This window comes from Xenopus laevis, chromosome 5S (assembly GCF_017654675.1).
Source record: "Xenopus laevis strain J_2021 chromosome 5S, Xenopus_laevis_v10.1, whole genome shotgun sequence".
Classification (NCBI taxonomy): domain Eukaryota; kingdom Metazoa; phylum Chordata; class Amphibia; order Anura; family Pipidae; genus Xenopus; species Xenopus laevis.
In genome coordinates this window covers 115,923,936-115,949,687 of record NC_054380.1, presented here as the reverse complement: position 1 = coordinate 115,949,687, position 25,752 = coordinate 115,923,936, and the positions used below count along the sequence as shown (strand labels likewise).

General features: G+C 37.3%; 1 protein-coding gene across 1 annotated transcript; it reads left to right on the top strand.

Moving 5' to 3' along the window:
- The first annotated feature begins 1,223 nt into the window (after positions 1 to 1,223).
- On the top strand, positions 1,224 to 25,331 carry copb2.S (COPI coat complex subunit beta 2 S homeolog). Its single transcript, NM_001086752.1, is given in 22 exon segments — positions 1,224 to 1,239; positions 8,089 to 8,226; positions 8,345 to 8,431; positions 11,682 to 11,808; positions 12,715 to 12,863; positions 12,981 to 13,127; positions 13,322 to 13,421; positions 13,518 to 13,660; positions 14,513 to 14,712; positions 15,133 to 15,243; positions 15,774 to 15,862; positions 16,088 to 16,194; positions 17,258 to 17,401; positions 17,623 to 17,753; positions 18,219 to 18,426; positions 18,533 to 18,643; positions 20,247 to 20,461; positions 22,000 to 22,092; positions 22,654 to 22,834; positions 24,382 to 24,447; positions 24,795 to 24,899; positions 24,984 to 25,331. Coding segments are annotated over 22 exon segments (2,748 nt in total). The 5' UTR covers positions 1,224 to 1,236; the 3' UTR covers positions 25,077 to 25,331.
- The last annotated feature ends 421 nt before the right edge of the window (positions 25,332 to 25,752 follow it).

Sequence of the window (25,752 nt, the reverse complement as noted above, 5' to 3'; positions counted from 1 at the left end):
ATTACAGTTTTGCTAATGAAGGTGAATTGCCCTTTAAGCTGTGAGTTTAACTTTTCCCAAGGGACCTGCTATCTTATATTGTTACAATTACATATTTGCTTATCTCGAAATTGTTACAAAAGTATCTTATCTGTTGCTGTGGCTGTTCTGAGCTCTCTGCCAAAAGCCAATTAAGTTAGAAACATTGTTTCTTTTTCTGGCTGTTCAGTGCAGAAAAAAACGGGGCTGCTGGTTGAGCTGTCAAAAGAGGGACTGTCCTTCTAAAAACGGGACAGTTGGGAGTAGGGTTGCCACCTGGCAGGTAAAAATGATGTCTGATCTCAATGTTAATAGGGAAAAAAGATAAATATATAGGAAGGCCGGTATTTTTTTCCAGAAAAGGTGGCAACCCTAGTTGGGAGGTATGCCATCCTGTCGGCGATTTAGATTCTAGCCAGCGGGGAGGAAGTTCGTGGAGATTGGTCGCCTGAAAAAGAGGCGATTTGTCGCCGGGCGACTTATCTCCCTGAATCTTCTTGTCTGTCTCTGCCCTTATACTTCCCTAAGTAGACAGATAAACCCGAATTGCTTATTGTTTGCTATCAGGGTCGTAACTACAGAGTAAGCAGCCCCTGAGACTGCAGGGGGGACAGGAGGTATAGGGGCCCCATGAGGCCGATGGTTGCCACCTTTTCTGGAAAAAAATTCCGGCCTTCCTATATATTTATCTTTTTTCCCTTAATAACATTGGGATCAACCATCATTTTAAAAGGCCAGGCGGTAAAATATCAGCCAGGTGGCAACCCTATGCAGAGGCACTAATTCATATAAAATTTAAATAAATATTGGTAAAACATGTCAACCTCTAGACATTTGGGGGCCTGAAAAATAATTTTTTTATTCACACGTATTCTAAGTCCTTTTCATACCTCCGGTTTTTCCGGCGCTTGCTATGGGAGAACTCAAATCTCCTACATAAACTGAGTGAATTTTATTTGCAGTCCGTAACATAAAATGAGCAGTTTTATTACATTTATTACATTCCCTGGAACCCGAAGTTTGGAAACAAGCAAAAAAAAAAAACACACGCCACGTCACAAGCATTTGGCTTCACTGCCAACCAAAAGATGGCGAGTTACTTTGCTAAATGAAGGGCTTGTCTGCCGCCGGATGTAGATGGTTTGCAGGTGCTGCGAGACTTCCGTTTGGTCCCGGAAGCTCCACGTCAGTCAGACAGGAGACCGAGGAACCGGGGAAATGGTGAGTAAGGCTGCGTAAGATTAGCTTTATATGTTGTTTTTAACATTACTTCTCCTTGTACACATGGTTCGTAAGGGCTGCGTTACCGTCTCATTAGTAATTACATTACTACATCTCTTTTAAAGTCTCATTTGCACATAGTGGCAGATGGAGTGGTATAAACCCTCTGAAAGCAGAGCCCACAAATACCATATTCTGGCACTACTACATGAGATGCTCCCCCTTATGTGGCCTCAATGCTGGTCAATGCACAACTTTTTGCAGCCTCTTTCAATTACTACAAATGGGGCCTCAAAGTGGAGCTCAACCCAAAACATGTTTATATTTTTTTGTGCACTTCTGTGTCTGACTCCTAAAACAATGTAGCAGAAGCCAAATGATTACCAGACCAGACAGTGTTTCAGAAGTCAGGCAGAACCAGGGAACAGAAAGGGATGAACAAATCTGACTTTCAGTTGCAATGGCATTAAAAAGGGGGTGATACTGTCATGGGAAAAAATGTTTTTTTCAAAATGAATCAGTTAATAGTGCTGCTCCAGCAGAATTCTGCACTGAAATCCATTTCTCAAAAGAGCAAACAGATTGTTTTATATTCAATTTTGAAATCTGACATGGGGCTAGACATATTGTCAATTTCCCAGCTGCCTCAAGTCATGTGACTCGTGCTCTGGTGCTCTGATAAACTTCAATCACTCTACTGCTGTACTGCAAGTTGGAGTGATATCACCCCCTCCCTTTCCCCCCAGAACAATGGGAAGGTAACCAGATAACAGCTCCCTAACACAAGATAACAGCTGCCTGGTAGATCTAAGAACAACACTCAATAGTAAAAACCCATGTCTCACTGAGACACATTCAGTTACATTGAGAAGGAAAAACAGCAGCCTGCCAGAAAGCATTTCTCTCCTAAAGTGCAGGCACAAGTCACATGACCAGGGGCAGCTGGGAAATTGACAATATGTCTAGCCCCATGTCAGATTTCAAAATTGAATATAAAAAAATCTGTTTGCTCTTTTGAGAAATGGATTTCAGTGCAGAATTCTGCTGGAGTAGCACTATTAACTGATGTATTTAGAAAAAAAAACATGTTTTCTGATGACAGGATCCCTTTAAGGTAACTTTTATTATTTTCTAGAACAGCCAATTCTAAGCAACTTGTTAATTGGTTTTCATAATATTTTTTTTTTATTTTTTTACAGTTTTATAGTGATTTGCCTTTTTCCTCTGACTCTATGCAGCTTTCAAATGGGCGTCAAACAAATAAATCAAATGCTCTGTAAGGCTGCAAATGTATTGTTATTGTTACTTTTTATTACTGATCCTTTTATCCAGGCCCCCTCCTATCCATATTCCAGTCCCTTATTCAAATCAATGCAAGGTTGCTAGGGTAATTTGGTCCCTAGTTACAGATTGTCTAAGATGCAAATTGAAGAGCTGCTAAATAACTCCAAAATCTTCAATAATAAAAAATGAAAACCAATTGCAAATTGTTTCACAACATCACTCTCTACATCATGCTAAAATTTATCCCAAAGGTGAACAACTCCTTTAAAGGGGTTGTTCACCTTCTAAAACTTTTTTTCCCAGTTCCCCTGTTTTAGATAGTTCCCAAGAAGTAAAGACTTTTTTCAATCACCTTCTATTTGTGATTGTTTTTCTAATACTGAAGCGTAAAGTTTAATTTTTCACCTTCTCGTGTCTTTTCTAAAGCAGCTATGGAAGGGGCTCGCCAATTTTGTAAACTTTTCTAAATGATACATTAGTTGCTACATTAAAGGGAAACTCCACAAAAACATAACTTAAGCTTTTTGAAAAGTAAACGTAATTTCAATCAACTTTGCAAAATATATCACTTAAAAAATATGCAGACTTTTCATGTTTTTAATGGTTTCTGACAGTTCCCTACGCCTAGCCCCTGCTCTCCTGCTGATCTCTCTGACTACTTTGCTGAGCTGGCTGACTACTGTTACTTTGTATCAACAGCCATCTGTCCTTAGCCTGTATACTCCAAACTCCACAATTCCCTGTACACGTGATTTCAATAAGGAAAGGAACATCACAGTGCAATGCATTGTGGGTTATGTAGTTCCTGCATGCAAGCTGTGGAGAAGTTGTTTAAAATTGTAACATCAGTGTTTTAGTCCCTGCTGAGAAACTCATCAAAGTTTAGCCAAATGTAGCAAATTGTAACAGTTCAGAATATATATAGAATCTGGATTACTGAGCTGCCAGACTGAAGCGCCAGACAGGAGTATTAAACTTCTTCCATTTGGGAAAAAAAAATAACATGCAAACATTGCATAAAGCATGCAAGGCAATTGAAAAAAGTCTTCATATCCGGTAATTAATCTGAAAACAACTGAACTGACAAAAGTGTAGAATGTGAACAACCCATTTAACTTTTAAAATCATCAATGAAAATATGCTGCAAAGTTGCTTAAAATTACATATATTCCCCTTAAGCAATGAAATGAAGTGTAATGCAGTAGAATTCTTTAAATGGTTGAGGAGACATCAAGCATAGCTTCTTCACATATTAAGAGTACTTAAAAATTCATACTTAAAGGGGTGGTTCACCTTTCAGTTAACTTTTAGTTTGTTTTAGAATGGCCAAGTCTACTCACAACTTTTCAATTGGTCTTCATTATATATTAATTTTTATAGTTTTTTTAATGTTTTGCAGTTTTCTTCTGAATCTTTCCAGCTTTCAAAGGGGTGTCACTGACCCCCTCTAAAAACAAATCCTCTGTACGGTTACACGTTTATTGTTATTGCTACTTTTTATTACTCCTCTTTCTCTTCAGGCCTTTCCTATTTTTAATCCAGTCTATTATTTAAATCAATGCATGGTTGCTAGGGTATTTTGGACCCTAGCAACCAGATTGCAATGTGAGAGCTGCTGAATAAAACTAAATAACTCAAAAACCACACATAATAAAAAATGAAAGTCAGTTGCAAATTGTCCCAGAATATCACTCTCTATGTCATACTAAAATTTAACTCAAAGGTGAACAACCCCTCTAAAGATAATTAAACCAAACTGACACCTTTTTAGTGGTGCATTTGACTTTACATTGTTCTCTCTGTATCTGACACAGATACAGAATGACGTTCATGTTACATCTGCTGAATTGAATTGACATGGCAAGTTTCAAAGTGTAGAGCTTCACTTGTACAGTTCTTTTTAAGAATATGTTTGTGTACACTAGGGATGCATCGAATCCAGGTTTCGGTTCAGGATTCGGCCTTTTTCAGCAGGGTTCAGATTTGGCCAAATCCTTCTGCCCGGCCAAACCGAATCCTAATTTGCAAATGCAAATTCGGGGCGGGGGGAATTGTATGACTTTTTGTCACAAAACAAGGCAGTAAAAAATGTTTTCTCCTTCCCACCACTAATTTGCATATGCAAATTAGGATTCGGTTCGGTATTCAGCCGAATTTTTCGCGAAGGATTCGGGGGTTCGGCCTAATCCAAAATAGTGGATTCGGTGCATCCCTTATGTAAACAGACATTTTTGGTTCTTTGTTTGGGTATGCTTGGGAAACTACCAGACATTTTTACACATAGTATAAGCAGCATGTATATGGATGTGATGGTTTAAAACTGTAGTTCACCTTTAGCTTTTATTATGACAACGAGATTGATATTTGAGACAATTTGCAACTGCTTTTCATATTTTTGTTCAGTAGCTATCTGGTTACTAGGGTCCCATTTACCCTAGCAAACGGGGAGTGGTTTGACTTTTTTGAGGAGCCAAGAAATGAATAGGAGGGGGCATGAGTAGAACCATGCGTAATAAAAAGTAAAAATAAAATTGTAGCCTTGCAGAGCAATAGTGAACACTGGGAAGAGGCAGAATTGGAAGGCATACATTTAAATCTATCAAAAATAGAGACTAAGTAAAATGCGGCTAAGAATAGGACATTCTGTAGCATAATTACAGTTAAGGTGAACTATCCCTCTATTTTATTTCAGTAAATTGATTTTCTGTTAGGCCTCATGCACATTGGCATTTTTGTTCAGGTTCAAAAGGCAAATAGCAGCCTCAACTGTCAGTACTTTCCTGTGGGTGTTGCATGGTCTGTTCACATCATACAATCTTCCTACATGTTTCAGATGAAGTTGTAGTGTAAGGAATTATGTGCCCATTTTGCTCTATGTAATCACATTCAGGTATATTTCTATGTGAGTTGTGTGTAGGGTTGCCACCTGACCTGTGTTTTACCGGCCTGGCCGGTAAAAATGATGGTTGATCCGATGTTATTAATAGGGAAAAAAGATAAAAATATAGTAAGGCTGGTATTTTTTTCCAGAAAAGGTGGCAACCCTAGTTGTGCGTTATAATGGAAACAGTTTTTTTCTAAAATTCTACCATGTGGCATTACATTCACACAGTTGGAGGCAAGTCCCAAATACCACCGCAAGTCTTTTAGGGAGTGATTAAACAAACAATGGTGGATGCCATGTTAAAAACCCAAGTTACTTCATTCCGTCTTTATATTTAGCATACAGTAATGTTTAATAGGATGGTTCATCTTTAAAGGGCATGTAAAGGCAAAAAAATAAAATCCCATTTTTACTTTCTTTAATGAAAAAGAAACATATCTCCAATATACTTCATTAAAAAAATGTGTACTGTTTTTATAAGAAACCTGACTGTATGCAGTGAAATTCTCCCTTCATTTACTGCTGTGGATAGGAATTGTCAGACGGTCCCTAACTGCTGAGCAGGGAAACAATTATACTTATGAACAGCAGGGGGAGCCCCCGCCTTACTTCCCAGCCATGCAGAACTCAAGCAGCTTTGTTTATGACGATCCCTAAGCAGCCCAGACCACACTGAGCATGTGCACAGTCTTAGTCTTGCAAAGATGTTTAACAAAGTTACAAGATGGTGACCCCCAGTAGCCAACTTTGAAAGCATAAATCATTTGTTTGATTAGGCTTGTGGTGCAGTAAGTTCATGTTTATATTTAGTATACAAAATACAGCATTTCTAACCTTATTCTATTTTAGACTTTACATACCCTTTAAGTTAACTTTCAGTATGTTATACATACTAAGCAACTTTTCAACTGCGCTTACTTTTTCCTTTTCCTTAGTTTTTGAATTATGTGCCTTCTTCTTTTGACTCTTTCATATGTGGGTCACTGACCCCATCTAAAACAAATGCTCTGAAAGGCCAGAGTTGTATTGTTATTGCTACTGTTTATTCATCATCTTTCTAGTCAGACCATTTTCTATTCATATTAGGGATGCACCGTATCCAGGATTCGGCCAGGATTTGGCCTTTTTCCGCAGGATTCGGATTTGGCCAAATCCTTCTGCCCAGCAGAACCAAATCCTTATTTGCATATGCAAAGTAGGGGCGGGGAGGGAAATCACGTGACTTTTTGTCACAAAACAAGGAAGTAAAAAAATGTTCCCCTTCCCACCCCTAATTTGCATATGTAAATTAGGATTTGGATTTGTTTCGGTATTCGGCCGAATCTTTTGCGAAGGATTCGGGGGTTCGGCTGAATCCAAAATAGTGGATTCGGTGCATTCCTAATTCATATTCCAGTCTCTTATTCAAATCAGTGCATGGTTGCTAGGGTAATTTGCACTCTAGTAACCAGATTGCTGAAACTGCAAAATAAAACTGCTGAATAAAAAACAAAATAATCGAAAATTATAACACATTGCAAATTCTATAAGAATATCACTCGCTACATCATACTAAGGGGCAGATTTATTAAGGGTCGAATTGAAAATTCGAATTCAAACTTTTGATTTTTTTTTTTTAATGGTCAAAACTATCAAATTCAACTAGGGAATTATCCAAACTCCATTCAAGTTTTTTTTAAAATTCTAATTAGATTTTTTTGAATTTTTTTTCATACTCTGGCCCTCAAATTCGACTATTCATCATCTAAAACCTACCGAATTACTGTATAAATCAATGGGAGAAGTGCAGTGACCAATTTGCTGACATTCAAGTTTTTTTCAGAGAAAAAACTTGAATTTAGTTACCGTATATACTCGAGTATAAACAGAGTTTTTCAGCATCCAAAATGTGCTGAAAAAGTCTACCTCGGCTTATACTCGGGTCAGCGAGCAGTACCTGAGATTGCAGTCACTTTTAATCCTTCCTATACCAACAGTTCACTTAGGGAGAGACTGCAATATCCCACAATGCCCTCTGTTGGTTATATGAAAGAATAACAGTGACTGCAATATCACACAGCGCCCTCTGTTGGTTATATGAAAGATTAACAGTGATGGCAATATCACACAGCGCCCTCTGCACATGGTAGTGGGACAGTGGGACAATGCACACCGTAATCCGTTTGGCAATTCTCTATCACCAACACATTGTAATGCACCCCATGCTAAATACCATTTCCCATGGGGCACACTGAGCTGATTGGTACTAACTTGGAATGCACCGAATCCATGATTCGGTTCGGGATTCAGCGTTTTTGAGCAGGATTCAGATTCGCTAAATCCTTCTGCCCGTCTGAAACAAATCCGAATCCTAATTTGCATATGCAGATATGGGGCGGGGAGGGAACTCGCTTGACTTTTTGTCACAAAACAAGGAAGTAAAAAATGTTTTCGCCTTCCTACCTATATTCAAATTAGGATTTGGTTCGGTATTCGGCCGAATCTTTCGTTAAGGATTCAGGGGTTCGGCCGCATCCAAAACAGTGGATTCGATGCATCCCTAGTACTAACACAAGTCATCAAACAGTATAGATTATGTGCTATACTATAATTCAGCCTTTATCTACCAACCAAGATTAACTGATTTCAGTTTACGCAATGCAGTTTTTTTATGGCATGTATCTTCTCCTGCTCAATTTTAGCCTCTGCGACTTGACATCAAGAGAAAACTTACTGCTCGGTCTGACCGAGTGAAGAGTGTGGACTTGCACCCAACTGAGCCATGGATGTTGGCTAGTTTATACAATGGCAGTGTGTGTGTATGGAATCATGAAACACAGGTAATACAAAACACTTTTATATTCAGCTCTGTATTACAATACCTAGAGGCATAAAGCAGTACTTCACATTTTTTATTTAGCAGTTTTGTTCACTGTTTTACTGATTATTTTTTTGCAGACGTTGGTGAAAACCTTTGAAATCTGTGACCTTCCAGTGAGAGCAGCAAAATTTGTGGCCCGAAAAAACTGGGTTGTCACAGGAGCTGTAAGTAGGAAATAATCTGAATCGTATGCATTTTCCTTTATTATTTTTGTGTTGTGTAGAAAACACTTAGGGCAGATTCATCATGGGTCGAATTGAAAATTTAAAACTGTCAAATTCAACTAGGGAGTTATTCAAATTCGATTCGAGTTTTTGAAAAAAATTCTAATTCGATTTTCGAGATTTATCATACTCTGGCCCTTTAAGATCTCGAAATCGAGAATTGCTTTTTAAGTTAATGGAAGCGGTCCAGGGATCAATTTGGAGTTGTTTGCAGCCTTCCTGATATTCAAGTTTTTCTCGAATCGAGTTTTTTAGGGGTTTTTTATGTTACGGGTTTGTATCTCCTTTAAAGCTTCACTTTTGCTTCTTTTATTGACATTTCTGTACTCTTTAAAATCCACCCACGTGATATATATATATATATATATATATATATATATATACACATATATACATACATATATATATATATATATATATATATATATATATATATATATATATATATATATATATAAAATATGTGCCTATATTTTCCACTAGGTCCTAAGCTAAGGCTAATTTTGGCTGTTATCAGCTTAAAGTTAACAACCCTCTAATTTAGTAAACTAACCAAACACAAATGATCAACTGATCTTAGAAGTTGCTTAGATGTTGCTCACTTAACTCTTAAGAGAACTCTTAAAGGAACAGTTATTCCTTTGAAAAGCAGGAAGTAGTGTTCTGGCTATTATGTTACACCTCCAGTCACTCCAGCCTTTATACATTACATTTTTGCCAAACTATATTAGAAACATGTTTTATTTTGCACAGCCTATCTATTTACCCAGTTTTTATTTTTACACTGAACAATTCCTTTAAGGACACTATGTATCAATGTTTTCAGTTCTTGAAAGATGGTTCTAACATTGGGGGTTTCAAACTTTAAAGCAGGGGTCCCCAACCTTTTGAACCCATGAGCAACATTTAGAAGTAAAAGGAGTTGGGGAGCAACACTAGCATGAAAAATAATCTTGGGGTGCCAAATAAGTGCTGTGATTGGCCATTTGATAGCCCCTATGTGGATTGTCAACCTACATTGAGGCTCTGTTTGGCAGTACCCTTGGTTTTAATGCAACTAAAACTTGCCTACAAGCCTGGAATTCAAAAATAAGCACCTGCTTTGAGACCACTGGGAGCAACATCCAAGGGATTGGAGAGCAACATATTGCTCACGAGCTACTGGTTGGGGATCACTGCTTTAAAGCATACCCAAAAGCATACCCAAAAGCAGTATAGCTGACTCACTCAAATTAGAAGCTTAAACTAGAAGTAAGTATCTTGATAATATAATCCATCAGTGATGGTTGCATAATTCCATTATATATATATATATATATATATATATATATATATATATATATATATATATATATATATATATATATATATATATATATATAATTTTTTTTTTTTGTAAAGAACATAGCAGTAGGGAGAGTATTGTTTACTCTGTTAAATCTTGGATAACCCAGAAATATATTACTGGCTGTTGTATATGAAACATAATTTGCATTTAGTTACATAGTCACAGTTTTTTTTTTGTTATAGATCATAGTTCTGTGAACTGTAAGGTCAATCTGGTAAACAGAATGCCCAAAAATATCACTGTAATTCTACAGTCATAACTAGTATAAATACTTATTATAGCTAAAGATAAGTACAAACAAATACATTTTTCCATACAGCTAAATAGGATACATCAATTATCAACGTAGGTAGGTGGCTTTCATTAAAGGAAACATTCACCCAAAAACTGTTTCTGAATAATGAAAGAGACTGTAATTTAAAGAAACATTCTAATATACATTAAATAAATTATGAGTTTGATGTTGTGATAATTTATGTTGAAAGCAGTTTCTGTCTCTTGCAATTTCTTCTTCTTTCCCTAATGACTCATACCAATGAAACATTGCATCCGTAGTCGGCTCTCCTCCAGCCAAGATTCTTTTTCCATAATGCATTTTAATCACTCTACAATGGAAAGTGTCTTTCATTTAGATTTTCTTTCATTATATCTGTGAGCGGACATATACTTAAAGTGGAAAACATAATAAAGCATAGCAATGGGATACAAACATCAAGATAAAAATAAAAAATATAATCAATACCAATACAAAACCTCCAGAGCTTTGATGGTATAAGGATGGAGGGGAGAAAAAGACAAACACAGAACATCACCCAGTGTCTTAGTACTGTGGGTTTGCTTTTTATGTTTTATTAAAGTTTTTATTGCAGTATCTTATTCCTCTTTATATAAGTGTAGTGAGTAAAGAGGATTCTATACATTATGGGTTTTGTAGAGTTATCTTATTGGTCACTCTCTACATAATGACTTAAAGGGATACTGTCATGATTTTTATGTTGTATTTTTTTTTCTTTCTAAATTACACCGTTTACACTGCAAATAATTCACTCTACAATATAACATTTAATTCCTGAATATTTTTGTTGTAATATTGGTGTGTAGGCAGCCATCTCAGGTCATTTTGCCTGGTCATGTGCTTTCAGAAAGAGCCAACACTTTAGGCTGGAACCGCTTTCTGGCAGGCTGTTGTTTCTCCTACTTAATGTATTGGATGTGTCCCAGTGGGACCTGGATTTTACTATTGGGTGCTGTTTTTAGATCTACCAGGCAGCTGTTATCTTGTGTTAGGAAGCTGTTATCTTGTGTTAGGAAGCTGCTATCTGGCTACCTTCCCATAGTCTTTTTAGGATGCTTGGGGGGGGAAAGGGAGGGGGTGATATCACTCCAACTTGCAGTACAGCATTAAAGAGTGACTAAAGTTTATCAGTGCACAAGTCACATGACTGGGGGCAGCTGGGAAACTGACAATATGTCTAGCCCCATGTCATATTTCAAAATTAGATATAAAAAAATCTTTTTGCTCTTTTGAGAAATGTATTTCAGTGCAGAATTCTGCTGGAGCAGCACTGATGCATTTTGAAATGTTTTTTCCCATGACAGTATCCCTTTAAGTAGTAAAATATACGTACAATATTTGTATAATCTCTTACAGAATGTTGAATCTGCAGCATTTGGAAATTATATTTTTCTGTCCAGTTTGAATTATTTAAACTGGGAAAATATTGTACAGCCTCAGGTACCAAAAGAAGTCAGACACACATGTAGCCCCTACCTCTAAATCACCAAGAATTATCACACAGGATAATTAGGAACTGTGTAAACTTGTTTTTGTTCTTTCCAAAGGATGACATGCAGATAAGGGTTTTCAACTACAACACTCTGGAGAGAGTTCATATGTTTGAAGCTCATTCTGATTATATACGATGCATTGCCGTTCACCCAACACAGCCTTTCATTCTGACGAGCAGTGGTAAGATGATTTCTGACGAAGAATGCCTTTTTTATCTAAAACATAAGCAATTTCTATATAAATTACACACATCATGTCAGTGGACATCTTCCAGATGCAAAGATGTAAATTAAGAAATAAATCAAGGGGATGGATCAGGACTATTTTTTGACCCCCGAAGCAAGAGACAAAAGACCAAAGAGACAACTGAGTCTGGTCTGCTCAATCCAGATACAAATGGTCAGGGTCACTAGCCTGTCAGATTTTATTTATAATATACCTGAATTCATTTTGTTTTCACAATTTATTTACATTTGTTTTGTGTCCTCACAAAATAATTTTTGGCCAGTTTGGTAGAAAACTTGTCAAAAAGAACAGGGCTGTCTGGCACTCAAAGGCATCCACAGGACCACATTGTTTTTAGTTAAAAAATCTCTTTATTAGCCAAAGTTAAAAAATGTATACTTGCATCTCCATCCGTCATACGTGTTTCGTACCCACAAGGGCACTTAATCATGGGCATAGCCAAAGATGCCCCAGTAGCTCCCCATCTTCTTTTCTGCTGATTTACTGCACATGCTCTGTGCTGCTGTCACTTACTGAGCTTAGGGACCCACTCACAACATACAGTATACATAGAATAGAAATGTTACAATATAAGTCTGATTAGTAATTAATACAGATAATTACTACATGGCAGTACAGAAACCAGTGCAATTGGCATCAGAATTTAATAATCAGCCCTGTAGCATCATCTTATATTACACGTCAACCTCATTTTCTGCTGGATAATTTGTGATGACCCCTAGTCTTAGCTTCTCAACAGCTGCTCATCAGCTTCTCCCTTAATTATTTGTTGAGCTTTAGATCATCCTTTAAAATTAAATTGAAACAGATTCTGTAACAAACTTTTTTTTCACCCCCAAGATGATATGTTGATCAAACTGTGGGACTGGGATAAGAAATGGTCATGCTCCCAGGTCTTCGAAGGTCACACACACTACGTCATGCAGATTGTTATAAATCCCAAGGACAACAACCAGTTTGCCAGTGCTTCTTTGGATCGCACAATCAAGGTAATGACAATCTGTGTGAGGCTTTAAAGTGGTTGCCATACATTGGTTGGTTGTATTTGCTTTAAATAGAGAAATTATTTGGTAGAAGTTATTTTAGTTTAATGGTGTAATTTGCAGGTCTGGCAGCTGGGTTCCTCTTCTCCGAATTTTACTTTGGAGGGACATGAGAAAGGGGTCAACTGTATTGATTATTACAGTGGAGGTGACAAGCCTTACCTCATTTCTGGGGCTGATGACAGATTGGTGAAGATTTGGGATTACCAGGTAAGAGACAGAATTATTGTGGGATAATATGCCAAAGCTTTTCTTTCATGAGTCATTTAATATGTACAGTATTCCTCTTGCTCACCTAGTATATAGCTGTGCTTTTTTGACTTTTTAGTATTTTCGTGTTGACGTGTACAAATAATATATTCCCGGCAACAAGTGTACATCTCTGTTGCTTTATATTTTTCCAGAACAAAACATGTGTTCAGACACTTGAGGGTCATGCGCAGAATGTTTCTTGTGTCAGCTTCCACCCTGAGCTTCCAATTATCATCACAGGCTCAGAAGATGGTATGTACATATAACTACAATAATTCCTCATTGTGTAGAAATATATATCATTTTGGCACTAGTTTGTTGGGTCCTTTACCTTTTAATATTTTTTAGGTACGGTGAGAATCTGGCACTCTAGCACTTACCGCCTTGAGAGTACTCTAAACTATGGCATGGAAAGGGTATGGTGTGTGTCTGGACTTCGAGGCTCCAACAATGTGGCACTTGGATATGATGAAGGCAGCATCATTGTTAAGGTGAATGAACACTTCAACTAAACTTGATGCCACATTCCTGGCAAAAAACATAGAATTTTTAGAATTTTTGTACCGCAGATACTTACCAAATCCACAGTCATGCTGATAGGACTGCCCTCTCTGGGTTTACCTTGTCTCAAATTAAAAAAGACTTTGATTTCACCAAGATATTATTATATTTGTGAAGTGTTTGTAAGCCCCAGCAGCCTGCATGGCTGTTTTCACCTCTTAGATAGAAAATGAATAATTTTATAGTTTCAAATAAATAATTTTATAGTTTCAAACCAAAAAAATGTTTTTCTTATTTTAAATATGATCTATATTGTTTTTTTGTGACAGTATTTTTTTATCTAAAATATTTCTGGGGTCCAAGTTTATGTTATAACTGTCTTGTGCACACTACTATGAATTTTAGGTAAGGATCTTGGCAGTTTGAACATTTACTAATGTGCAGTGGTATTAAATAGGGAGTAGATTTGGAAACTACTGTGAATGTCTATCTTCACGTTGGTTTCCTGCCCTGTTATATACATGATTTAATTCTTTGTTGTAGTCAAATGAAAATGAAAAAAAGATAACAGTAGTATGTCTTTAATTTCCCAGGAACATCTGAGTATTGGGGTGTTTTCTGAACATAGATTTTTAGTGAAGGTGTATTCAGTTGTATGAAATTAAATCAAATGTGAAAAACTGACTGCAAAAATTTGGGTACCCTTGTAATTTTGCTAATTTGAATTCATGTAACTGCTCAATACTGATTACTGGCAACACCAAATTGGTTGGATTAGCTCGTTTATACATGCAGTCTTTCAAAGTCTTTATCATTTATCTCTTTTCTGCTATGTACTGTAGTTGGGCCGTGAAGAACCAGCAATGTCCATGGATGCCAATGGGAAAATTATTTGGGCTAAGCACTCTGAGATTCAGCAAGCAAATCTGAAGGCCATGGGGGATACAGAGATTAAGGATGGGGAGAGGCTTCCACTTGCTGTGAAGGACATGGGCAGTTGTGAAATCTACCCCCAGACAATTCAACACAACCCTAATGGAAGGTAAACACTGCACCCTTCAAAGAATAAACCTAGTGCTAGTGCAATTTGCAGGTCTTAGCTACATGTCATACTGATGTAGAATCCATTAGGCAAGGGAAATTAACTTTTTAAGGATTATAATTTAGCTCTCCTGTACTGGTACAATTTACAATGAATTTCTGTCAATATGTGTGGTGAGTCAATACTTGATTATACTGAATATTTATTTATATAGTGCTATATTCTGCATCACTGTGGTCAATTTTATAAAGAACAATTTAACCTGCTGTTGTGTTTTTGGGGTGTCTGTGCTGAAAGCAAACCCACACAAGCACCTATCAGTAGTTCTGTAATAATGTTTGATGAGAGTCTGAAAGTTTTATTTATTTATTTTTATCTGTTTTTGTTAACTAATTCTAACCTTTGCTTTCTCTATTTTAGATTTGTAGTGGTGTGTGGAGATGGAGAATACATTATTTACACTGCTATGGCACTGCGTAACAAGAGCTTTGGTTCAGCACAGGAATTTGCCTGGGCTCACGACTCTTCTGAGTGAGTGTTACACAAAAGTCTTAACTGTTAAGCTGCTATGCATTAACTTAAAGGGATACTGTCATGGGAAAAAAATTTTTTCAAAATGAATCCGTTAATAGTGCTGCTCCAGCAGAATTCTGCACTGAAATCCATTTCTCAAAAGAGCAAACAGATTTTTTTATATTCAATTTTGAAATCTGACATGGGGGTAGACATATTGTCAATTTCCCAGCTGCCCCAAGTCATGTGACTTGTGCCTGCACTTTAGGAGAAAAATGCTTTCTGGCAGGCTGTAAAAACCCACTTAAGCAAGAACGTTACCTACAGGTACTCCAATTTCTCCCCACACTTCAAAAACATACAGGCAGGTAAAGGGGGGAGGATTCACAATGAAGATTGTGCGGGACTGCTTGACTCCTTTATACATTTTAGCTCTATTGAGGTTATCATTGGAAATATATACATAATGCGCCTAGTAGACTTATTTTGAAGATTGTTGGCCTCGATTCAAGGGCAATACTCATGCAGGTTTTTTAAACTCTTCACAGATATGCTATTCGAGAAAGCAACAGCGTGGTAAAGATTTTCAAGAACTTTAAGGAGAAGAAGAGCTTTAAACCAGACTTTGGGGCAGAAGGTCAGCCAAAGACATTTACCTCTAATTATTCATCTGTACCAATTTTGAAGTGCAACTATATACAAGTTGGAAATTCTGCGTTGTGTTTTCTTAAACTAGTACTACATTGAAAATACCGATCTTATGTCTTTCCCATTTTACTGAAACTGTACTGCTCTGGAGATATAAACTGGAGGGGAGGTTTAACTTGCATGAAAAAATGTATTTGCTGTCTCCTTGTTGTAGGTATCTATGGTGGATTCCTTCTTGGTGTACGGTCTGTTAACGGTTTGGCTTTCTATGACTGGGAGAATACAGAGCTCATCCGCAGGATTGAAATCCAACCCAAACACGTGAGCTTCATCTGCCTTTATTTAAGGATGATTTGGAATGCTAGGGATCAGTTTACCCTAGCACGCATGCATTCATTTGTATATGAGAATGGAATATGAATAGGGGAGGCCTTGAATAGAAGGATAAGTAATAAAAAGTATGGATGCACCGAATCCACTTTTTGGAATTCGGCCGAATCCCCAAATTCATTGTGAAAGATTCGGCCGAATACCTAACTGAATCCTAATTTGCATATGCAAATTAGGGTCAGGAAAGGAAAAGGTGGGGAAAAATGTTTTTTACTTCCTTGTTTTGTGTCAAAAAGTCACGTGATTTCCCTTCCCACACCTAATTTACATATGCAAATTCGGATTTGGTTCGGCCATGCACAAGGATTTGGCAAATCCGAATCCTGCTCAAAAAGGCTGAATCCCGAATCGAATCCTGGATTCGGTGTATCCCTAATAAAAAGTAGCAATAACAATACATTTGTAGCCTCACAGAGCATTTGCTTTTAGATGGGGTCAGTAAGCCATTTGAAATTTGGAAAGAGCCAGAAGAAGAAGGCAAAAAATTGAAATAAACAATGAAGACCAACTTAAAAGTTGATATTCTATAACATACTAAAATGTACCTCAAAGGTGAACCACTCCTTCAAGGATGCACTACAATTCCCACAATCCTTTGCTCAATTGACTATGCAGGGAATTGCAGTGCCTCTGAATCTTTTTGAAAATAATATTTGACTGATATGCACAGCAACAATTTAACAACAATAAGCATTAACCCATGTGTTAATGGTTATTATATTTACAACTTGTTTCAAGAATATGATGTCTGTAGAGTGCCATGCCTTGCCTGTCTACACTGTATGAGCAATATCAGGACTGCCTTTGACCAGTGCTATTGTGGATCATTCAGGTAGGGAAAGTAGGCAAGGAATCTATAAACAGATAGAGCAGCGCCTGACTATATATAAATAGCAGACATGGGACAAGTTTGGGAGACACTGGCTTTGGGGAAAGTATAAGAACTGAGCCTAGATTAAAGGAATTAGCATTCTAATATAGGTTTCTACTGCAGATTTTCTGGTCGGATTCTGGGGAGCTTGTATGCATTGCTACAGAGGAATCCTTCTTCATCCTCAAATATGTATCAGAGAAAGTAGCCACAGCACAGGAGACCCATGAGGGAGTTTCAGAGGATGGAATAGAAGATGCTTTTGAGGTGAGTTAAAATACTTCTAGCATTTTACCCCTACACAATTTGCTTATTGACATTATAATCTGTTTATAATTCTCATTTTACTCCATGCATAACCATAAGCATTGCTGTTACACTTTTTCTGCAGCTTTCTCACAATGTGGTAAAATGAAATTGTAATTAAAGCCACTGCATATGGAAGAAAATTATTTTAAAAGACTCACATTCGTCTTCCTCCTTTCCAGGTCCTAGGAGAAATTCAGGAAATAGTTAAAACTGGTCTGTGGGTTGGAGACTGTTTTATATACACAAGCACAGTGAACAGACTCAACTACTATGTGGGAGGAGAGATTGTTACCATTGCACACTTAGATAGGTGAGTAACTTTGCTTCATAGGAGATGTGACCATTGTAAGAGGATAAAGAACAGATCTTTACTGCTAAAGGGCTGTGGTTGCCTTGGGCTGGTACAGAAGCCCAAAACATAATGTACAACATTTCTACCTACTTCTTTAGTTAAGCTTTAGTTCTCCTTTAACTCGGCCAAATACCGAATATACCCCTTACCTAATTGGAACCCCATGGAAACAAGGGGCAAAGAGAACTGCACACGGTTAAAAAATCTTTGATCTTGTTTGTGTGACAAAAAGTCATGTGATTTTTATTTATTTATTTTTCATTCGGTTTGGCCTGGTACTTGGATTCAGCTAGATCCTGCAGAAAAAGGGCTTGGTCGCAAACAGAAATCGGTTAATAAATAAGCCTTAGTGCATCTTGGAGGTTTTTTCAGATCCACATAATTTTTAGAACATTAATGCAATTTTAATATCTCATTCCACAGAACCATGTACCTGCTTGGTTACATACCCAAAGATAACCGCCTCTATCTTGGAGACAAAGAGCTTAATATTGTCAGTTACTCACTGCTGGTATCAGTCTTGGAATATCAGACAGCTGTCATGAGGAGAGACTTCAGCATGGCTGACAAAGTAATCCCAACTATCCCCAAAGAGCAGAGGACTCGAGTTGCTCACTTTCTGGAAAAACAGGTGGATACTGGGGGAATCGTGCCTTGGGTTCTCTTAATATTTTGGAGGTAACACTCTACAGTGTCAGTTACCCTCTGTCTCAATTTTGTTTTTCTTTTATAAACAGGGTTTCAAACAACAGGCTTTGGCTGTGTCTACAGATCCTGAACATCGCTTTGAGCTAGCACTGCAGCTGGGAGAACTTAAGATTGCCTACCAGCTAGCTGTGGAAGCAGAGGTAAATTAACCACACTTAGTGGCTTCAGTTATAATTATCACTATCTCAGCATTTCTTCATTCCAAATTTAAAACATGCCAAGGTGGAACTGTCCGGGTCTTCTTGGGAGATTCTCATAAAAATCTCAGATCTTATTTTGATACTTTTATACTTTTTATATTCTGTGTTAAGTTGTACACACCTATGCCAGCTGCCTTTCCCAGCATTTGTTTCAGGGTATAGTAGCCTCTTTCCAATTAAGGATAGGAAAGGTTAAAATTTAAGACAACACCCCGTCAGCTTCTGCCGTCTCCCACTTTGTGGTGCTCCCAGGCACTAGAGAAAACTGAGATAGATTCTGTGGGAGCAACTCCACCAACTATTTATTTTCAATTTTCCTTGTCTTTAATCAAGGAGTAACTTGGGATACTTAAACTAAGAGACACCTATTTTTAACATATTAATTTACTGGATTATTGGCACTGGTCACTTTATAGTTAATTATTTCTTGTAATGAATTGATGTGCAATATGTAATGGGAGACAATCGAATTAATGAATTAAAAAGTACTGGCACTTTATAAGTTATTTCACAGAAATCTAAAAATCTATTTTTTTTTTTTTTATACTTTTTAAGTGAATTGATCAATTGGGTACACTGAGTTTATTGGATGTGTAATGTAATTGGAAGACATAAATGGGAGCGATTATTGGAGGATGCTTTCTACGTAGTTTCTCCCAGGATCATATTATACATATTATAATTCATCGCTATAATTTATTAAAAATAAAGTACCCCGCTTTTAACCACCAATTTAGTTATGAATAGATCACTTTTTTTGATATAAATATGTATAGTTAATACTATTCAACTCATCTCTGTCTCAATATTTGTAACCTTGATCCTAATATCCTAAGGATTTAAAACTAAAGTGCAGTGGAATTAATCCAATTGATCAGTATAGATAGCTAATTAAAACATTCATCAAATGTTTGAATCTTAATACAGTGCTGAATGAAGTATAAATTAATTACCTTAATGAGCAATAGACATGCGTATTTTTAATTCATAAATTTATTTAGATGAAAAAGATTAAAGTGCAATAAATATCAATAAATAAATTGATGGGGATCAAAATAGTTGAATTAATTTACATAGCTTTAAACTAATATAATGTGACCATTAAATAGGATACATTATTTTACCAATATGCTCAAATTCATAGAGTATAGTCAGAGAAACAGGAAAATGCAGATGGAGTTGTCCCAAAAACTTTCTGCCTAATATTTTTTAGACCTGGGATACCACAAAGGTGGAGTAGGCAGGGTAACCGGGACTGTGGTGTCGTAATTTAGCTTGCCCTGTTATGTGGAGAGGCTGAACTAAACCTAAAAAACAAATCCTCTGCCCCTTGTAAAGGAAGGAAGTATTGTTAAAGAAAAATGGATTGAACCGAGCAAATAGGTCTCTTAAACCCCCACCCGCATATCACCCAGACCGGACTGTGCGTTAAAAAGATAGGTTGGTAAAAGCAATTAGAGTAAGAGATTCGTCAACTTGCGTTTCGCTGATTAGCTTTACCAAGCAAAAATTATATTATAGTTCCTCTTCTTTTCTTCCACAGTCCGAGCAGAAGTGGAAGCAGCTGGCAGAATTGGCCATCAGCAAATGTCAATTTGGATTGGCTCAAGAGTGCCTACATAGTGCCCAGGATTATGGAGGGCTCTTACTCCTAGCCACCTCTTCAGGAAATGCCACCATGGTAAATAAGCTGGCTGAAGGAGCAGAGAAAGATGGCAAAAACAACGTGGCTTTCCTGAGCTATTTCTTACTAGGAAAGTAAGTAAGAGCATGTCCAATGACGGCAATCATATATGGTGACGCTATTCTTGTCAATGTCAGAGAGATCACTTGTGGTTTTGAATTTCTTGTGGTCCTCATTGTGATGTGAGGTGTGAGAATTTTTTTTCATTCTGTTCCAAATTTAGGTTATAATCATAAAAAATAAAAAAAATATTAGCTTCAGTCCCTTAGCGTTAAATGTATAATATATTGGAGCATGATAGAGAGCTCTAGTGACCAAAACAAGGTAAAGCATTAAACTCAAAAAATATCTCTATAATCATGCTATTGATAAAAATGGTTTATTATATTATATTTAAATACAACAATAACCCCACATTTAGCCCAACGTGTTCTAAAATAGAATAAGGCTAGAAATGCTGTATTTTGTATACTAAATATAAACATGAACTTACTGCACCCCAAGCCTAATCACACAAATAATTTATGCTTTCAAATTTGGCTACAGGGGGTCACCATCTTGTAACTTTGTTAAACATCTTTGCAAGACTAAGACTGTGCACATGCTCAGTGTGGTCTGGGCTGCTTAGGGATCGTCATAAACAAAGCTGCTTGAGTTCTGCATGGCCGGGATGTAAGGCGAGGGCTCCCCCTGCTGTTCATAAGTATGATTGTTTCCCTGCTCAACAGATAGGGACCATCTGACAATGCCTATCCACAGCAGTAAATGAAGGGAGAATTTCACTGCATACAGTCAGGTTTCTTATAAAAACGGTACAAATTTTTTAATTAAAGTATATTGGAGATAGTTTTCTTTTTCATTAAAGAAAGTAAAAATGGGATTTTATTTTTTTGCCTTTGCATGCCCTTTAATCACTTAATCATAGGCTTTACTGGGAAAGCATGAAACACGCTGGGCTACATGTGGGGTTATTTTTGTATTTTAATATGATATAATAAACCATTTTTATCAATAGCATGATTATAGAGATATTTTTTGAGTTGAAATTTAGGTTATGCATGTACAACATGCAGGAAACTGACAGTGATGTCACTAAGAGGCCAAATTGTTAGGGAGTGCAATAAGGGTTTGCATTTATTTGGTTAATAGTGATTTATAGCCGCCTCCCAACCTACCTGAAATACAACTTAGTTAAGGATTTAGTGAGGTGTTAGAGACAAGAAGAATGATGTCCCTGCTCCTTAAAGGGCACCTATCACAGCCAAAATCAAACACATATTAACAATCTGACCAGTGCAACCTAAACACGTTTAATCAAACTACATATATAGTTATATAGATAGGGGAGATCTTGCAGAAGGAATAGTGAGCTGATCATTTACATTATACAAACAATTCTAACTGTTTTAAAAATCGGATTTCTTGAACTTTCACATAGTGTATTTACTTAGGAAATGATTTTAGTTATGATTGGTGCCCTTCACAGCTTACAGTTATATTAATATATCAAATATTTGTAGTACCAATGTCTGCTTGTATTCATATTATAAATACACATTTTTTACAGTTTAGACATTTATTTATCCTAATTTGCTGTGCATTTTATTTCTAGATTGGACACTTGCTTGGAGATGCTCATTTCTACAGGCCGCCTGCCCGAGGCAGCTTTTCTGGCACGGACCTACCTGCCAAGTCAGGTGTCCAGGTAGTAATGTACCTTGATAGGCATAGTTGATGCAATTAGCCCATAATGGCACCACTATAAAACAATGTGCAATAATGGAATTGATAGTAAAAGTTGTCAGATATACTCACAGTTAACCCCAGTCCATGGGTGCATAGCACATTGCAAAACTCAAAAATTGTGAGTTGTTTCTCCCTAAAATAATGACCAAAATATAATTAAAAGTTCAATCCATTTATTAGGACATACAGGAGATGGCCTGACATGTTTTGTGCCTGTTGGGGCATGAGTAAGCTATTTGGGAGAAAGAATTCACAATTTTTGACTTTTGCTATGTAGTTATGTTCCTTGTAAACAAATATTTGTTACAAAACATGTATTTAATAGTTATACCTGTGATGTTTGTAGTATTCTCTAGGCAGTTCTTATGTGCTGTGAGTTGAAGGGAATAAATCAGCATACAGTAGTGTTGAGTTGCAAATAGCCACTAACCTCACATTTTTTCAGTATTTGAGGGGTTGCAGGATGCCATGTTTCGGGGGAGTGTATGTTTCAGATCTGTTATTCTCATGCACTCTCCAGGGTGGTACAATTATGGAAAGAGAGCCTAGGCAAGGTCAACCAGAAGGCAGCAGACTCTTTGGCTGACCCCACTGAATACGAAAACCTCTTTCCTGGTCTAAAGGAAGCCTATGCTGCAGAGCCATTTTTAAAGCAGAAAACAAGCATGCTGCTCCCAGCTAAGGAATATCGTCATGTGACTGTAAGTAACAGTGATATACCTACATGTGCTGATTTCTACAATGTTTATACTGGTGGTAAATGTATAAGGTAGATCTCCATTTCAGCACCGTGCAATCCTTTCTTTGTACTGGGCCTGTCAGTATTCACAGATGGTTGTTTGTATTACTTTAATGTAACATAGTAACATCAAGTTCAACCTTTTAACTTTTTTTAACCTGCCTAACTGCCAGTTGATCCAGAGGAAGGCCAAAAAACCATCTGAAGCCTCTCCAATTTTGCTCAGAGGGGGAAAAAAATCCTTCCCGTCTCCAAGATGGGAATTGGACCAGTCCCTGGATCAACTTGGACTATGAGCTATTTCCCATAACCCTGTATTCCCTCACTTGCTAAAAAGCCATCCAACCCCTTCTTAAAGTTATCTAATGTATCAGCCTGTACCACTGATTCAGGGAAACAATTCCACATCTTCACAGCTCTCACTGTAAAAAAAACCTTCTGAATATTTAGGCGGAACCTCTTTTCTTCTAAACGGAATTGGGTGACCTTGTGTCAATGTCTCTATACTTAGACTTCCATTGTGTATGTTTCATAATGCAGCTTTGGGGAACCTACTTGCGTTAGATGTTGGAGGGATATGGTGGGTAATTTCTTATCTAGAGCGCCACAATATGTTCAAACCTTTAATAACAACGCATGCAAAGTCCTCCCTTTTAGAAAGTATTTAAAGAGAGGGTTTGTACAGATTAGTATAATCTTAAACTGGCCATAGACTAAATGATCCGATCGTATGAATCGAGGATTCGTACGATTTTAGGACCATGTGTCAAGAGTCCCGACATTTTTCGTCCGGCGGAGATCGGTCGTTCAGTCGATAGGACAGGTTAGAAAATTTCTGTCGGCTGCGGATAATTTCTCTGCGTGTATTGCCGATCATACGATTTTCAGTGGGAGACTGTCACTAGCTTTGTCAGACATAACTATAGTACGATTGCTGTCAGGGGCAGAACATCGGCTGATCTGTTCTTTTACTTCTTTATTTGATCGGAATGGTAAGACTTTGATCTGAATGTTTAGTGGAGGGTCGGGAGATGGGAAAGTCCGATCATACGTTATTTCGTACGATCGGATCTTTGCGTCTATGGCCAGCTTAATTTATTCTTTGGTTTTCAAAAAATATAAAAGTCTAGGATAGATAGCCAGTAGGGATGCACCGAATCCACCATTTTGGATTCGGCTGAACCCCAAATCCTTTGCGAAAGATTCGGCTAAATACTGAATCAGAACCCTAATTTGCATATGCAAATTAGGAATGGGAAGGGGAAAACATTTTTACTTCCTTGTTTTTGGTCAAAAAGTCACACGATTTCCTTCCTGCCCCTAATCTGTGCAAATTAGGATTCTGGTTGGCCGGGCAGAAGGATTCTGCCGAATCCTGCTGAAAAAGGCGGAATCCCGAACCGAACCCTGGATTCGGTGCATCCCTAATAGCCAGACTGCCAAATGTTGAGTAACTCCCCATTGTACATACATTTATGGTAATATTGCATCCTTCACTTACTCTTTTAGCCAAATGAAGAGAGAAATGTCTTGTCTGAAGCAAAGGGGTTTGATCCACCAGAATCAGCCTTCACAGTAAGTCGTGGTACAAACAGTATCAAAGAAAGCAGGAAACCACTGTTACTATCCAATTATATATATATATATATATATATATATATATATATATATATATATATATATATTCTCCATGACGCGTGGCATATAGAGAGAAAGCAAAAAAAAAAAAAAGCAGTGTGAAATATTGGGAATGTCTCCAGAGCCCTATGTTCCTTGGCAGAACGATAGAAATTGACTTTTGGAGAAGGAGACTCTGAGTATACAGTATATTGGAGGGGGAGCCATTCCAGTATTACAGTTGGTTGGATGTGGAAACAGAAGATTATATACACTGTAAAACTTTTTATATTTTGCTTCTACAGACCGTAGAAAAGGAGAGTGAAGAAGCAGTTCCCATCCCTATCACAGTACCATCTCCATCAGTAGCAGCCCCAGAAATTCCTGCACCTAAAAGTGACATGGATAAGGTGAGTGGCAGGAGAAAAGCATATGATAAAGATATAAATGTGTATTTTCATTCTTGCTTTCAAATTATTTGCTGCTTTTTTTAGGCATTATTTGACCTAGATGAGGATTTGGACAACATGGAGCTGGATGACATTGACACCACGGATATCAACTTGGATGATGAGCTTTCTGATTAATAATTTCAATGCCCAACATTTTATTTAAGTGACCAAAATGTATCTTCTCCTTATGTTGCATCCGTGGAATATATAGGCTTTTAGGTTCCCACAAAGATGAGATACCTTATGCGCTTTTATCTGGACTACCATCTTTTTAAGGGGATAATGGCCTCTCTTGTACATTTCTTTGTTAGTGTCTCTCACCGTTCTTTTTGTCTAACATACACTTTGATTCTCAGCATTAACTGTAAGAATAAAAGTTACTGCTACAAATCTTTAGCTTGGTGTTTTACTACCTTTAGCACTTGTGTTGGATCCAGCAATCTTGATAGGTATGATCTGCATTTGGTCTCCTTGCAAGTGTGCCCAAGTTAAATTTGCAAATATCAAATATTACGTATGGCTGCATTATGCATTCATACTGGAGAATACAGCAGTATAACCTCGCATTTCTACAGTTCATTCGAAATTCCATCTAAATTTGCATGTGGGCATTTCGTTGTGCTCTCATTTCTACAGTTTAGCACTAATTCTGATTTGAAAAAAAGCTGGTGTAATGCAAAATGGCGGCATAACAAGTGCTTCAAAAGAGTTTAGACCAGTGGGGTCACATGTAATTCTAAATCAGGGAAGCTGTAGGGGGAGTAGGAGAGAAATCAGGGCATCGGTGATAAACTGACGTAATGCTGCTACG